We start from the raw sequence: 17,556 nt of genomic DNA, 5'->3' as shown, positions 1-17,556 counted from the left end.
GAAAAACAAGAAAAAAAGTAGTAGTTGTATATGTTACATTTTTAACACCCCCTAAATAAACAAACAAACAAATACATAAATTCAGACATTAGAAATACCAATTTACGAAAATATGTCATTATGATTTATTTTATGAAGTTTTTTCACGTGGCCGAAAACACACCAATAACCCATTCAATATATTTTTTTATTGATCCCCAGAGGAGACATTTGATTTGGTCCAATGAGTAGCAGATATGTTTAATTTTGGCAGTAAATAGATTTACAACTGTGAAATTGATTGGGAATGTAGAACTGTCCATCTATGCAGTCATTTGTAAGGCTACAGTATACCTTTTTGGCCACATGGTGTCGCCGTTACCCTCTAATTTGCAGCACAAGTCATCTGATCCATATATATCTAAACTCCGCACACCCGTTGTAAAGGGTGGAGGGTGGAGACGGCTTTCTTTTGTATATGATGTTTCTTAATTTAAACGGTTGCGCTGCTCTGAGCTATGCCTTGAGTATTTTTTATTTATTTATTTAGAAATATAAACGGTGATTTGCTTCCCCCCCACAGACGCCAGTCATGTGTTATGTGGGACAAAGGATGGATTTTTGGACGAGGATCTTTGTATTGTTTGCAGCATGGCCGGCTGCTTTGTCTGTAACTCGTTACTCCATCCCCGAGGAGATGGAGAGGGGTTCTGTGGTGGCCAACCTTGCGGCTGATCTGGGACTGGAGCCTGGAAGCTTGTCACAAAGAGAGGTAAAGCTTGATATTTTTCACCACAAAAAATATCTGGATTTCAATAAGAAGACGGGGGAGCTCCTCATCGTGGAGACAATGGACAGAGAATATCTTTGCCCCTCCAAAACAGTCTCTTGCCTTCTCAAGCTTGATGTTATTATAGAAAGTCCATTACGCATATTTAATATTGAGCTTGAAATAACTGATATAAATGACAACGCGCCACATTTTAGACGAGATAAAGTCGAATTGGATGTGTCTGAATCTGCAACACCGGGGGAGAGATTCTCCCTCCCCAATGCAGTAGATCCTGATGTCGGTGTTAATACAATTAAAACCTACAGACTCAGCCCCACTCAACATTTTACCATCGAAATCCAGACTGGTACTGATGGATCACAATATGTAGATTTAGTTTTGACCCGGTCTTTGGACCGGGAGGAGATTGCAGTCCATAATTTAATACTAACAGCAGTAGACGGTGGTAATCCAGTGCACTCCGGCACAGCTAATATTATTGTGAGAGTGCAGGATACCAACGACAACCCGCCTCGATTTGACAAGCAGATTTATACAGTGAACATGACAGAAAATTCCCCGATCGGAACGACAGTAATAAAGCTAAATGCTACAGATCTCGACGACGGGCCAAATTCAGATCTTGTGTACTCATTCACGCTTTACACGTCAGAAAAAACTCAAGATGTGTTTTTAATGAACCCCAACACCGGCGAGATAACAGTGAAAGGGACCATCGACTATGAAGACATGAAATTTTATGAGATGCACATTGAGGCGAGGGACAACGGCCTGTACCCGCTCCTGGGCCAGTGTAAAGTGGTCGTCCACGTGACAGACATGAATGACAATTACCCCGAAATCACCCTGCAGTCTGTTAAAAACACACTCAACGAGGACGTGCTTGTCGGAACTGTCATCGCCCTGGTGACCATCAGTGATAGAGACACCGGTGATAATGGCAAAGTGAATTTATTTATTCATGACTCAATCCCCTTTGTTTTAAACAAGTCATCAGACAGACCAATGCATTACAAGCTCATTGTGTCCCAACCTTTAGATCGTGAATCAGTGCCTGATTATGACATCACACTCGTTGCAAGAGATTCAGGAAGGCCACCATTATCTGATAATGAAACAATTACTGTGCAGCTGCTGGATGTAAATGACAACGCACCACATTTCCCTCAGTCCTTTTATACCATACGTGTGATGGAGAATAACGCGCCAGGCGCCTTGCTCAGTTCTCTCAGCGCGTTTGACCCTGACCTCCACGAGAACCAGTACCTAGTTTACTTCATCCTAGAGAAGGAGATCGCCAACACCTCCATGTCCATGCTGTTCTCCATCAATCCAGAGAACGGAAACCTTTACGCACTGAAAACGTTTGACTATGAGATGGAGAAGGAATTTTTGTTCCACATCGAGGCCCGAGACTCGGGTTCTCCTCCGCTCAGCAGCAACGTGACCGTCCACATCATCATCGTGGATCAGAACGACAATGCCCCAGTTATCGTCTCTCCGTGGCGAGCGCACGGCTCCGTGGTAGAGGAGAAGATCCCCAGATCCACAGATAAAGGCTCTCTGGTGGCCAAGGTGATCGCCTTGGACGTGGATTCCGTGCACAACTCTCGCATCACCTACCAGTTCCTGCAGGTGACCGACGCCTCCTTATTTAGTCTGGACCAGTACAACGGAGAGATCCGCACCATGAGGATGTTCAGTTACAAAGACTCGCGCCACCAGAGGCTTGTTGTGGTTGCCAAGGACAACGGGGAGCCCGCTCTGTCTGCTACAGTCACCATCAAGCTGTCCACGGTGGAAACGGCCATGAAGGCCTACTCGGACATGACGGAGGTGCCTCTGGAATACGACATCTTCTCGGACCTCAACCTGTATTTGGTCATCGGTCTGGGCTCGGTGTCCTTCCTGCTGCTCATCACCGTCTTGGTCACCATCGTGATAAAGTGTCAGAAGGTCAAGCCCAGCAAAGCGGCTCCTACCTGCAGGAACAGTGTGATCAGCGAGAGGAACTCCACCATCGCGGATTCCACTCTGGTGTCCAATGATGCCTACTGGTACAGTCTGTTTCTGGCAGAGACCAGGAAAGGAAAGTTTGTGGTCAGGCAGCCCATGCCAAAGGGCTCCAGGTACATCGTGTCCAGCATTCCCAGGAGCACAGGCATGTCGGAGACCAGCGACTCCGCCCCCTCCACTCTGCAGGTAAAATAATTTCCATCTTTTTACATGCTGCTTAAATGTATCAACAATCTTTAATGGGTAGAAAAACTATATATATATATATATATATATATTTTTTTTTAAAATCCATATACGGAATTTCTACTTCTTTCAAATGAAGAAATATAACACTACCACTAGCAACCACAACACTAGACCTACTACTACTAGTTGTTCACTGCACAGTGGGAGATTCTCCTGACTTCCGTACAGGCATGGGTTCATGTTACCCATCAATGATGGCTGTGAGTGTGAATGGTTGTCTCTCGCTACTGTATACGAGTATGTGCTCTTTAGTTTCACTGCTGACTATTCCAGGGTGTAGTCAGCTGCATGTCAACTGGGATATATGCTCCAGCTCCCCTGTAACCCTGATAGTGGTACAGTAAACCCTTCTTTCAGATGTTGTTGATGTTGCAATGGATGTGATTAGTGAAATCTGTTGTAATATGTTTAAAAGGGGAAAAAATCAATAGTAATAATAACAAATATTATGATGATAATATGATACAACAATAACAGTAACACTAATAAATTAATCATCACCATGACCTTATTTCAAGGTAGCGGTACTTGCAGCAGCCCACTTGTGGGCATTTTATGATCAGGAACTTGACATGGATACAACACAGGACCCAAAAGCTCGATTCACAAGTCACAAAACTACTGATTCATTCAAGAGTCAATAGTGTTTTGAAAGTATCAACAACATTTCACAGCGAGCCTGGACTCCAAAACATTGCAGGAAAAGTAACAACTCAGGATCACAACAAAACTGGAAAAAGACTAAGAAGCAACATAAATTCACAGCAAAAGGCTGGAGGCAAAAACTGACTTTAGCAACATTAATAAAAAGCACAGATACACGACATGAAACAATGTAACGCTTGCGATGACGGTCTCGCCCAGGAAGTGGCAAGAAACAAGACAAACTGACAACAGACAGGGCTAAACTTAGACTATTTATACAAGGGGGGGGGGGGGGGGGGTTACAGGTGGAGACATTCGGGCTAAGGAGGAAACAAGGACAGGAAGTAAAGCTACTGACACAAAAGGGAACAATAACTACAAAATAAAGCCAGCACAACAACAAAAAAGACAGGACTAAAAACTTGAACTTAACATAAGCGATGAGACGAAACAGAACTAGATATTACAAATTACAAGAATAGAAACTTGCCATTAATTTCATGCAATTTTAAGGAAAAAATATAGGGCTGCATTGTGATACAGTATAGTTCCTTTTTAAAAATTATCTGTCATCGTTTTTTTGAGGGGTTGGGTGGGGGTGGGGGTTTATAGTAATAGTTGACTACTCAAGAGTTGAGTATAGGCTATTTGTGCTGGTATCAGTCTGGAAAAAAAAAGTGGTATTGAACATCCCTAATAATTATCATTACCATCATCATCATCATCTGATGAAAGCGTAACCTGTTTAATTAATGGAACACATTACAGTAATGATTATAACCGTGTTATACAGTACATGGTCTATAAAGACAGAGGGTGGCGCTGTCCAGCCTTGTTGTTAGGAGCCATCCATTTCTAAATACAAAGACAGAGGGCGATTGTTCCATCCCAAAAGTGCGAAGGGGAGGACAGGGACAGCTCCGTGGTGCTGAAATCTACACGCGAAAGGGCCACGCGTTTATTTTGTCCCGTGTCGGATTAAAGCAATTGTTGCTGTATTTGGAGTAACAGCTTGAAGAGTGACAGCAAACCTATTTAGTCACCTTTAGTAGCGTGTGAATCGGAAGTGATGGGCTTCTACGAGACAATGAGGCCAGACAAAAGGTACGTGCACCTCATTGTGTTGCTGTACACTGCTCACATTTTGGCTTCCGTGACTCATTATTCCATCCCCGAGGAGCTTAAAGAAGGATCCGTTGTTGCCAACCTTGCAAACGATCTCAGCTTGGACGTTGCAAGTCTGATTAGAAGAAAAATGCGTGTCGACATCATCGCTAACAAAAAATATCTGGATGTGAACAAAGAGACTGGTGAATTGTTTATTCTGGATAAAATTGACAGGGAGCATATTTGTAACACTAAATCATCATCCTGCTATCTCAAACTGGAGGTTACACTGGAAAATCCACTGCGGATTTTTAACATTGAGATAGAAATACTGGACATGAATGACAACGCCCCGCAGTTCAGACGAGACGCCATTCATTTGGATTTGTCCGAGTCCACCTCAGCAGGGGAGAGATTCTCTTTAAGCAACGCAGTCGATCCGGATGTAGGGAGCAATTCAGTGAGCACATATCATTTGAGTGAAAGTGAGCATTTTAATATTGAGGTTCAGACGGGCAGAGATGGATCCAAATTCGCAGATTTGATATTAAAAAAGACATTAGACCGAGAGGAGCAGGCAATGCACAATTTAATACTAACGGCAGTAGATGGCGGTAAACCTCCACGTTCTGGCACTGTCAGTATTATTGTTCATGTTTTAGACACAAACGACAACGCACCTTTGTTTGGTAAATCAACATACAATGTTAAAATATTGGAAAATTCTCCTATTGGAAGCCTTGTTATTGATTTAAATGCTACTGATTTAGATGAGGGCTCAAATTCGGATTTAACATATTCATATAGTTTATATACACCAGAGAAAGCACAAGAAACTTTTCATTTGAATCCTTCTACTGGTGAGATTACTGTTAAAGGAATGTTGAATTATGAAGATTTTAGGATTTATGATATGGAAGTTATAGCAGCAGACAAAGGAGTCAATAGTTTATCAGGACAATGTACAATAAAAATTCAAATTATGGACATGAATGACAACCATCCAGAAATATCTATTAAATCGTTTCATAGTCCAGTAAGTGAGAATATTGATGTTGACACAGTAATAGCAGTGGTCAGTGTGAGTGATAAGGACTCGGGTGACAATGGCGTGGTGGATCTTCACATTCCACATAATATGCCTTTTAAACTAAGGGAGTCCTCCGATAACTTTTATAAGTTAGTTGTTTCGGAGCCATTAGACCGTGAGAAGGTTCCAGAATATGAGATCACCTTCACTGTCACGGACAGAGGCTCCCCTCCTTTAAGTGACAATGAAACGATGACGTTGCAGCTGCTGGATGTGAACGACAACGTTCCACACTTTCCTCAGTCCTTTTATACCATACGTGTGATGGAGAATAACGCTCCAGGTGCCTTGCTCAGTTCCCTCAATGCGTTTGACCCTGACCTCCATGAGAACCAGTACCTAGTTTACTTCATCCTGGAGAAGGAGATCGCTAACACCTCCATGTCCATGCTGTTCTCCATCAATCCAGAGAATGGGAACCTTTACGCACTGAAAACTTTTGACTATGAGATGGAGAAGGATTTTTTGTTCCACATCGAGGCCCGAGACTCGGGTTCTCCTCCGCTCAGCAGCAACGTGACCGTCCACATCATCATCGTGGATCAGAACGACAACGCCCCAGTTATCGTCTCTCCGTGGCGAGCGCACGGCTCCGTGGTAGAGGAGAAGATCCCCAGATCCACAGATAAAGGCTCTCTGGTGGCCAAGGTGATCGCTTTGGACGTGGATTCCGTGCACAACTCTCGCATCACCTACCAGTTCCTGCAAGTGACCGACGCCTCTTTGTTCAGTATGGACCAGTACAACGGAGAGATCCGCACCATGAGGATGTTCAGTTACAAAGACTCGCGCCACCAGAGGCTGGTTGTGGTTGCCAAGGACAACGGGGAGCCCGCTCTGTCTGCTACAGTCACCATCAAGCTGTCCACGGTGGAAACGGCCGTGAAGGCCTACTCGGACATGACGGAGGTGCCTCTGGAATACGACATCTTCTCGGACCTCAACCTGTATTTGGTCATCGGTCTGGGCTCGGTGTCCTTCCTGCTGCTCATCACCGTCTTGGTCACCATCGTGCTCAAGTGTCAGAAAGTTAAGCCCAGCAAAGCGGCTCCTACCTGCAGAAACAGTGTGATCAGCGAGAGGAACTCCACCATCGCGGATTCCACTCTGGTGTCCAACGATGCCTACTGGTACAGTCTGTTTCTGGCAGAGACCAGGAAAGGAAAGTTTGTGGTCAGGCAGCCCATGCCAAAGGGCTCCAGGTACATCGTGTCCAGCCTTCCCAGGAGCACAGGCGTGTCGGAGACTAGCGGCTCTGCTCCTTCCACCTTGCAGGTATGAATAATTTACTTAAAAGCTTACATATTTACAAAGTGAAAATGTATTTCCGACTGCAGTTTTCAAGTAAGTGACAACAAACCATAAAAATATATAACATTGTGTAATTTCAGCGCATTCTCAACAACTGTCATTCAAAATACAGTAAAACACCATAAATCTCACTTTTCTTCCATGTTCAGTGGTCAGAAACCAGAAGGGGGCGGTGTTTGACAAGTAAATTGGCCCATGACGCCATTACAGTGATGCATTGCAATCGGGGCAGACAGGAAAAACCCGCACAGTTGTTCAGACTGATATCGCCCATCTGAATAGGATAAAAGCAATTACCTTCACGCAGCTTGTCAGGGTGAAATTCATAGGATATTATTGGAGATCAAGACCGTTAGAGGAATTAAATTATCTGGAGTACAAATATTTTTGTCCGAGCTGAAAGATGGACTCGCACACAACAATGGGGTGCGTTTTACTGATGCGTTCTTTTAAGAGGTACGTGCTGCTCTTTGTGCTACTTTCCTTTGTTCACCGTGCATCAGCTTCAGTCACACATTATTCCATTCCTGAAGAAATGAAGGAAGGATCAGTAGTTGCCAACATTGCCAACGATCTGAGCTTGGATGTTAAAACGCTAAACAAGAGGAAGATGCGGCTGGATATAATTGCAAATAAGAGATATCTGGACGTGAGAAAAGAAACTGGTCAACTATATATTGTGGAGAAAATTGACAGAGAAATCCTTTGCCCGTCTAAATCATCAGCTTCTTGTTATCTTAAACTGGAGGTCATTTTAGAAAATCCTGTGCGAATTTTTAACATTGAGGTGGAAATAATGGATATTAACGACAACGCCCCTCAATTTAGGAGGGATGCAATAAATTTAGACATATCTGAATATACTCCCAAAGGAGAGAGATTCTCTCTCAGCAATGCAGTCGATCCTGATGTTGGAAGTAATACCGTAAAAACATATCATCTGAGTGAAAGTGACCATTTTGGCATTGAAGTTCAGACTGGAAGAGATGGGTCCAAATTTGCTGAATTAATATTGAAAGAGACATTAGACCGAGAGAAGCAGGCTGTGCACAATTTAATGCTAACAGCAGTCGATGGTGGTAAACCTCCGCGTTCTGGGACTGCCAGAATTATTGTCCAAGTATTAGACACAAATGATAATGCCCCTCTGTTTGATAAATCTGTTTACAGTGTTAAAATAATGGAAAATTCCCCCATTGGAAGCCTTGTTATTGATTTAAATGCTACTGACTTGGATGAGGGCTCCAATTCTGATTTAACATATTCATATAGTTTATATACACCAGAGAAGACACAAGAAACCTTTCATTTGAATCCTTCTACTGGTGAGATTACTGTTAAAGGAATGCTGAATTATGAAGATTTTAGGATTTATGATATGGAAGTTATAGCAGCAGACAAAGGAGTTAGTAGTTTATCAGGACAATGTACAATAACAATTCAAATTATGGACATGAATGACAACCATCCAGAAATATCAATTAAATCTTTTCTTAGTCCAGTAAGTGAGAATATTGATGTTGACACAGTAATAGCAGTTGTCAGTGTGAGTGATAAGGACTCGGGTGACAATGGCGTGGTGGATCTTCACATTCCACACAATATGCCTTTTAAACTGAGGGAGTCCTCCGATAACTTTTATAAGTTAGTAATTTCAGAGCCATTAGACCGTGAGAAGGTTCCAGAATATGAGATCACCTTCACTGTCACGGACAGAGGCTCCCCTCCTTTAAGTGACAATGAAACGATGACGTTGCAGCTGCTGGATGTGAACGACAACATCCCACACTTCCCTCAGTCCTTTTATACTATACGTGTGATGGAGAATAACGCTCCAGGCGCCTTGCTCAGTTCTCTCAGTGCGTTTGACCCTGACCTCCACGAGAACCAGTACCTAGTTTATTTCATCCTGGAGAAGGAGATCGCTAACACCTCCATGTCCATGCTGTTCTCCATCAATCCAGAGAACGGGAACCTTTACGCACTGAAAACATTTGACCATGAGATGGAGAAGGAATTTCTGTTCCACATCGAGGCCCGAGACTCGGGTTCTCCTCCGCTCAGCAGCAACGTGACCGTCCACATCATCATCGTGGATCAGAACGACAATGCTCCAGTTATCGTCTCTCCGTGGCGAGCGCACGGCTCCGTGGTAGAGGAGAAGATCCCCAGATCCACAGATAAAGGCTCTCTGGTGGCCAAGGTGATCGCCTTGGACGTGGATTCCGTGCACAACTCTCGCGTCACCTACCAGTTCCTGCAGGTGACCGACGCCTCTTTGTTCAGTCTGGACCAGTACAACGGAGAGATCCGCACCATGAGGATGTTCAGTTACAAAGACTCGCGCCACCAGAGGCTGGTTGTGGTTGCCAAGGACAACGGGGAGCCCGCTCTGTCTGCTACAGTCACCATCAAGCTGTCCACGGTGGAAACGGCCGTGAAGGCCTACTCGGACATGACGGAGGTGCCTCTGGAATACGACATCTTCTCGGACCTCAACCTGTATTTGGTCATCGGTCTGGGCTCGGTGTCCTTCCTGCTGCTCATCACCATCTTGGTCACCATCGTGCTCAAGTGTCAGAAGGTTAAGCCCAGCAAAGCGGCTCCTACCTGCAGAAACAGTGTGATCAGCGAGAGGAACTCCACCATCGCAGATTCCACTCTGGTGTCCAACGATGCCTACTGGTACAGTCTGTTTCTGGCAGAGACCAGGAAAGGAAAGTTTGTGGTCAGGCAGCCCATGCCAAAAGGTTCCAGGTACATCGTGTCCAGCCTTCCCAGGAGCACAGGCATGTCGGAGACTAGCGGCTCTGCTCCTTCCACTCTGCAGGTATGAGTGAATTGCGTATACGTTTGGTTAGTGGAATACTTACTTAAAATTAAATCAGGATTACTTGGTTTATTGTGTCACCATGCTGGTTTATTAGTGTGACTTTTCATGATTTTAACCTTATTATTGTCATTTACATGATTGATTATTTGAATGACTGTGTTGTTTAAACATACACATATAAACAGAAAAGACAGCTTTAAAATGAATGAATGAAAGAGAGAAAGAAAGAAAGAAAGAAAGAAAGAAAGAAAGAAAGAAAGAAAGAAAGAAAGAAAGAAAGAAAGAAAGAAAAGAAGGCTAAAAAAAAGGAAGCAAGAATAAATGTCATCCCTGTTAAAAAATGATGATGATGACGTAAAATAACTTCACTCGTTCTACCTTTTATTTTTTTCCCTTCTTACTAGTTTTGACTTTTAGTATTTTGATAGAATACAGGTTGTTTATTTATAACTCATATAAACGCCAAACCCACATATACGGTACATGTGTACAATAATGTTTTTATAAAACTTAAGCCATTGCTTGCCATGCATATATAAATATTTGTAAAGAATAAAAAAAAAAACTGCATTTTAGCAAGAACATTTTCAAGGCCCCAACGAAAGTTCAATTTCAAATATCCTAAAGAAAAGAAAAAAACTTAATAATAGTAAAAACACAACAACACAAAACCCTAAACACGATTTCATTGCAGCTATTAAGCTAAAAATAAAATACAACTAATAAAAAATAAAGGGGGGGGGGCGAGACAAATATTATATTTTCACAATTTCTTAATTTACTGATAGGCCTATACATTATTTTGTCAATACTTCACGTATAAACAAATATTTTTTTTTGATTAATGCAAGTGAAGCACACATTTTCAAGTCAGTTTTAAGATTATTTAATACATTAATGACTCTGACAGAGACACACATTTGTTTTATATTTGCACTTAATTTTCTTAAAAAAAAACTATTTAAAAAAAATCAAAACCTATTCTCCTTTACATCATATTACAACTCCTGATTTCAAACAGCTTCGATAAGGCAAAGTAAATACTATATTGTGAACTTCGTACATTATCTGCGCTATTTTAATCCTACTATAAGTCACAACATTTGAGAATAAGTAGATAAATACTGTATAGGTTGGTTCTTATTAGTTTGATATTATTGAATGTTTGTGATAGCTTAAAATAGGGTGAGTGTTGTTGTTGTTGTAGATGTTAACCCATATCTCCACACTTGTAAATCATGTATGACAGGTACAGCAAGTGTTATTATTATTTTTTAAATCAGGAATATCTATTTTTATTATTACATTGTGCTTTTAACTTAATATGTGACTTTCAGCATAGTTTTAAATCAATAATAATTCTAAGATAATTGTTATCATACACTCTTTCATTTTCAAAGGAATTTATTATGATTTTGACCTGGTTTTACATCTGTCTGAATGCACACTTGATCAGTGTCCTCCACATTAAACTAATCATAACAGTCAGCATTCAATATGAGTGAAACCCCAATGCAAATAGTATTCTCTGGCCTAAGGAAAATATGGGGGAGTTTACTGCCTTGCTCAAGGGCACCTCATTGAATTTACGAGCGTTTGATCAAATTTTATGGAAACAAATAGATTTAGAATAGTTCAGCTCTCCAACAAGTCCGTGTGCTGGTTAAACTATAGTATGGTGGCGCTGTTTGCTATAATGTTTAAATGAGATCCCATCCGCATCGTCATCTTAGACTGTCGTCATATAGGGCGGTTCTGAAATAAATGGATTTCTTCGGCAGTGCTGAAATTAACCTCCGCCAACGCGGTCATTTATTCTGTCGAGTAGGCTATTAACTGGAATACATTTGCAAATACGCGTTTTGGATTAATTTGTGCGCCGAATTTGGACCGTACACATCACGCATTTGGACGAACGGCGCAGTGAGCGCACATGCAGAGAACAATGAGGTCCGTTACGCAGCCACGGCAAAGGTACGCGTTGTGCGTATTTGTTATCCTTCTTTGTTCCGTTAAACAAATATCCCCCTCCGTGACCCATTATTCCATTCCTGAGGAAATGAAAGAGAGCTCAGTTGTTGCCAACCTTGCTACCGATCTGGGATTGGATGTTAAAACACTGAACCACAGAAACATGCGCCTGGACATTATTTCAAACAAGAAATATTTGGACGTGAACAAAGACACCGGGGAGCTGTATATTGTTGAGAAGATTGACAGGGAACATATTTGCCCAACAAAATCGCCAGGTTCTTGTTATCTCGGACTAGAGATGATCCTGGAAAACCCGTTAAGAATTTTTAACATCGAGGTTGAAATAATGGACATGAACGACAACGCCCCTCAATTTAGGAGAGACGCCTTTCACTTGGATATATCTGAATCCACGCCAAAAGGAGAGAGATTCTCACTCAGCAACGCAGTCGATCCTGATGTTGGGAGCAATACAGTAAAAACATATCATCTCAGTGAAAGTGATCATTTTATCATTGAGGTTCAGACAGGAAGGGAAGGAAGGAAAATTGCCGATTTGATACTGAATAAGGTTTTAGACCGAGAGGTGCAGGCTGTGCACAATTTAATACTAACGGCTGTAGATGGCGGTACACCTCCACGTTCTGGCACAGCGAGTATTATTGTTCATGTTTTAGACAACAATGATAACACCCCTTGGTTTGATGAATCTGTATACAATGTCAAAATATTGGAAAATTCTCCTATTGGAAGCCTTGTTATTAATTTAAATGCTACTGACTTGGATGAGGGCTCAAATTCTGATTTAATATATTCATATAGTTTATATACACCAGAGAAAACGCAAGAAACTTTTCATTTGAATCCTTCTACTGGTGAGATTACTGTTAAAGGAATGTTGAATTATGAAGATTTTAGGATTTATGATATGGAAGTTATAGCAGCAGACAAAGGAGTCAATAGTTTATCAGGACAATGTACAATAAAAATTCAAATTGAAGACATGAATGACAACCATCCAGAAATATCAATTAAATCTTTCCAAAGTCCAGTAAGTGAAAATATTGATGTTGACACAGTGATAGCAGTGGTCAGTGTGAGTGATAAGGACTCGGGTGACAATGGCGTGGTGGATCTTCACATTCCACATAATATGCCTTTTAAACTGAGGGAGTCCTCCGATAACTTTTATAAGTTAGTCGTTTCGGAGCCATTAGACCGTGAGAAGGTTCCAGAATATGAGATCACCTTCACTGTCACGGACAGAGGCTCCCCTCCTTTAAGTGACAATGAAACGATGACGTTGCAACTGCTGGATGTGAACGACAACGTCCCACACTTCCCTCAGTCCTTTTATACCATACGTGTGATGGAGAATAACGCTCCAGGTGCCTTGCTCAGTTCCCTCAATGCGTTTGACCCTGACCTCCACGAGAACCAGTACCTAGTTTACTTCATCCTAGAGAAGGAGATCGCCAACACCTCCATGTCCATGCTGTTCTCCATCAATCCAGAGAACGGAAACCTTTACGCACTGAAAACGTTTGACCATGAGATGGAAAAGGAATTTCTGTTCCACATCGAGGCCCGAGACTCGGGTTCTCCTCCGCTCAGCAGCAACGTGACCGTCCACATCATCATCGTGGATCAGAACGACAACGCCCCAGTTATCGTCTCTCCGTGGCGAGCGCACGGCTCCGTGGTAGAGGAGAAGATCCCCAGATCCACAGATAAAGGCTCTCTGGTGGCCAAGGTGATCGCTTTGGACGTGGATTCCGTGCACAACTCTCGCGTCACCTACCAGTTCCTGCAGGTGACCGACGCCTCTTTGTTCAGTCTGGACCAGTACAACGGAGAGATCCGCACCATGAGGATGTTCAGTTACAAAGACTCGCGCCACCAGAGGCTGGTTGTGGTTGCCAAGGACAACGGGGAGCCCGCTCTGTCTGCTACAGTCACCATCAAGCTGTCCACGGTGGAAACGGCCGTGAAGGCCTACTCGGACATGACGGAGGTGCCTCTGGAATACGACATCTTCTCGGACCTCAACCTGTATTTGGTCATCGGTCTGGGCTCGGTGTCCTTCCTGCTGCTCATCACCATCTTGGTCACCATCGTGCTCAAGTGTCAGAAGGTCAAGCCCAGCAAAGCGGGTCCTCCTTGCAGGAACAGTGTGATCAGCGAGAGGAACTCCACCATCGCAGATTCCACTCTGGTGTCCAACGATGCCTACTGGTACAGTCTGTTTCTGGCAGAGACCAGGAAAGGAAAGTTTGTGGTTAGGCAGCCCATGCCAAAGGGCTCCAGGTACATCGTGTCCAGCCTTCCCAGGAGCACAGGCATGTCAGAGACTAGCGGCTCTGCTCCTTCCACTTTGCAGGTATGAGTGAATTGCGTATATGTTTGGTCGGTGGAATACTTAAAATGAAATCGGGATTACTTAGTTTATAGTGTCACCATGCATGCTACCTTAGCAACACAACTTTTCAAGGTTTTGACCTCATTGTCATTTACATGACTGATGATTTAAATGGCTGCTTTCTTTGAACATAAGAATATACACAGAAAAGACAGATTTGAAATACATAAATACATACATAAATAAATACATAAATAAATACATAAACAAATACATAAATACATATAGAAATATAGAAATATAGAAATATAGAAATATAGAAATATAGAAATATAGAAATATAGAAATATAGAAATATAGAAATATAGAAATATAGAAAGAAAGATAGAAAGAAAGAAAGCATTCAAGACAGAAAGCAAGAAGGAAGGAAAGAAGGCTGAAAAGAAAGAAGGCCGGAAAGGAGAAAAAAGAAAGGCAGATTGAATAAATTCAGTCCATCTGCACAGTTAAAAAAGGATGAAGAAGAAGTAAAACACTTGGCTTGCCATACCTTTTATTCTCTTTCTAGTCTTGACTTACAGTATTGACCATTTGCACCGACGTCAGGTCATCACGTGACTCCCCTATGACGGACGGCGGAAGAATATGATTGTTGAATGGAAGTGGACGTGACCCGGAGCGACTTAGTGACTCAGCGACTGTTATTCTACAAATTAAAAGTTATTATTGCCCCTAGAGCCATGGAATCAACTACTTCAATTAAAGTTCGCCTGTCGAAGTTGCACATTTAGTTGGGACTCATAGAGCACGATATTTACTTAAATTGGAGATCGCTAGTTTGAAAACAACCCCTTACCTTCTGTTACCTGCTGTTTTTACCAAGTTAATCAAATCGCCGATTTTGCCGGAATTCACAGCGCACGACCTATATCATTATGTAGTCCATGCCATCTTTTTTCCTTACACCGGGGTTGATTCAAAAGCTTGTCGCTGGCTGAGTCTCTGGGACAAGATGCTACGCTCACACTGGGGGACAATATATCTCGTAATGCAAAGCTAAAACTTGTTTATCATGCTAACTGACTTATTTTTACATAGTCCGTTCTATATTGAAATGCTGTAATGATGTCATGTTACTACGTTTACTAGCATGGAATCGTAGTGGCAAGCTATGCGGTAATTTCATGAATATGACTCTGGATCCAGAGTGAAAAATTCCAAGCACAAAGACAAAATCCCCCGTTATTAAACAGTCAAAAGCACTTAATAGTTTTGAAGAAGGTGCATTTGAAAACTAAGCTGTGTGTTCGTGCAGTTGGAGTGGACGCTAACTATCTGGCTCGTTAATGTGATTTGAAACACGCAATTCGACATCTCTGTTACAATCTTTGTTAGAGTGTACGTTTACTAGTAAAATGTCTGAACATTTATCTACTAACCTCACAAAAAATTATCGCTTCAAATCCGTGAATACTTTGTGGGCTGCCAGTCCTTTCTGTTGATTGCTGCTATCAATCGACGTCGTTTGTCTTCATTAGTAGGTATGTGATAAAAAGCAACATTTGGTTTACTCCTTTGTCTGTCTGTACAAACGACCGCACAGCAAGAGATGACCATTTTATAAGATAATTGATTAAATAAAGAACTTTACGCTGTACAAGATTCAATGGTTACAATACAGGCAAGTGGCTCTTTTGCCATCCTTCGTTCCGGAGGGTGCGTTCCCATGAGGGCTGTGACATCACGTGCAAAACGTCAATATTGCAGCTACAGTAGGTTTTCATAGGCTACTCATAATGTATCCAAATGACAGCCCAACACGCATATATGTACAATAATGTTCTTTTAAAGATCAACATATAAACCCTTACATAATATATACATATGTATATTGAATAAAAAACAAAAAAACAAAAACAGCACTTTAACAATACAACATTCAAAACCCCAACAGAAATGAATATTCAAATATTTTTTTTAAACAAATTATTGTAATACATGATAAAAGGCAAACTAAAAGAAGACACAATTTCTTCCTAACAGTTAAGCTAAAAAAAAGAAGAAAAGGCCAAATGTTACATTTTCACAATTCCTTCTGTTCTTGATGTATAGCCTACATTTTTCCTCAATACTTTACTTTTAAAAATATTTTTGAACAAAGCAAGTGAACCTCATATTTTCTTGCCAGTTTCATAATTATTCCATACATTAACAAATCTCATCGTGACACATCTTTGTTTAATATTAATATTTAATTAATTAATATTTGCACTTGTCTTTTTTGAAACACCTTTTTCTACCAGATCATAACAACTCTCTGATTTCAAATAGATTCCGAGTACTGTGACAAAGTAAATTGTTGTTTACTTTGTATGTTATCTGTGCTATTTTAGTTCCTCTTAGTCATAATAATTGAGAGTATTTACTGTTGGTTCTTTGTAGTTTTATTCATTAGCTATGCTTTGTACCATAAATATATAGGGTGAGTGTTATTGTATTTTATTTATGTTTTACCCCATAATCTCCCCACTCTTAAATTTTGTATGGCTGTATACAACAATCAGGAATAGCTATGATTTTTTACGTTTTGCTATTCACATTAAGAGGCTTCCAGCATCATTTTGCATAAATTACCACTCCCAAAAAATTGCTATCATACACTATTTCTTTTTCAAACGAATTTATCATGATTTTAACCTGGTTCTTGACTTTTCTGAATGCACACTTAATCATTGACGTTCACATTAAACTAATCATAGCACTCAAGTGTAACCCCAATGCTAGTAGGCCTATTCTCTGGCGGCTGACCTAAGGAAAATATGGCGGAGTTTAGTGCCTTGCTCAAGGGCACATCAGTGACATTTAGTCATTTACATATATCTGTGTGCCAGTTTGGGTCATAGGTCACATTAATAACCACGCTACCACTGTGGAACGTACACGAGTGGGAATTTTATTTTTTATATGAGCCTTTAATCAATTTATACAGAAACAAATACGCTTCAGATAATTTATCGTGATAAGTCATATACAGTACAAGCCAAAAGTTTGGACACACCTTCCCATTCAATATATTGCTTTATTTTCATGACTACGTGCATTGTAGATTCTCACTGAAGACATCATAACTCGACAACTATGACAACTAATGAACACGTGGAGTTATGTACTTAACAAAAAAAGGTGAACATCATAAAATA

At 41.3% G+C, this 17,556-nt stretch overlaps 3 protein-coding genes across 3 annotated transcripts in view; all 3 read left to right on the top strand.

The window, feature by feature from the left end:
* The first annotated feature begins 405 nt into the window (after positions 1–405).
* LOC147168469 (protocadherin alpha-C2-like) overlaps positions 406–17,556 on the top strand; it is a 37,238-nt gene continuing 20,087 nt past the window's right edge. The window contains exon 1 of the mRNA XM_086085647.1: positions 406–2,974. Coding sequence (XP_085941773.1) covers positions 572–2,974 — 2,403 coding nt within the window. The 5' untranslated portion in view covers positions 406–571. The remainder of the gene's footprint in view (positions 2,975–17,556) is intronic.
* LOC147168471 (protocadherin beta-17-like) lies at positions 4,413–9,317 on the top strand. Its single transcript, XM_086085650.1, has 3 exons — positions 4,413–4,786; positions 6,289–7,154; positions 9,155–9,317. Exons 2-3 carry the CDS (start codon positions 6,330–6,332, stop codon positions 9,176–9,178), a joined length of 849 nt encoding a protein of 282 aa, XP_085941776.1. The 5' UTR covers positions 4,413–4,786; positions 6,289–6,329; the 3' UTR covers positions 9,179–9,317.
* On the top strand, positions 11,745–14,582 carry LOC147168470 (protocadherin alpha-C2-like). Its single transcript, XM_086085012.1, has one exon. It carries the CDS (start codon positions 11,957–11,959, stop codon positions 14,381–14,383), a length of 2,427 nt encoding a protein of 808 aa, XP_085941138.1. The 5' UTR covers positions 11,745–11,956; the 3' UTR covers positions 14,384–14,582.

This window comes from Leptonotus elevatus, chromosome 9 (genome assembly GCF_054856555.1).
Source record: "Leptonotus elevatus isolate MCC_2025b chromosome 9, RoL_Lele_1.0, whole genome shotgun sequence".
NCBI classification, from domain to species: Eukaryota; Metazoa; Chordata; class Actinopteri; order Syngnathiformes; family Syngnathidae; genus Leptonotus; species Leptonotus elevatus.
This window is presented reverse-complemented; position numbering and strand designations above follow the sequence as displayed.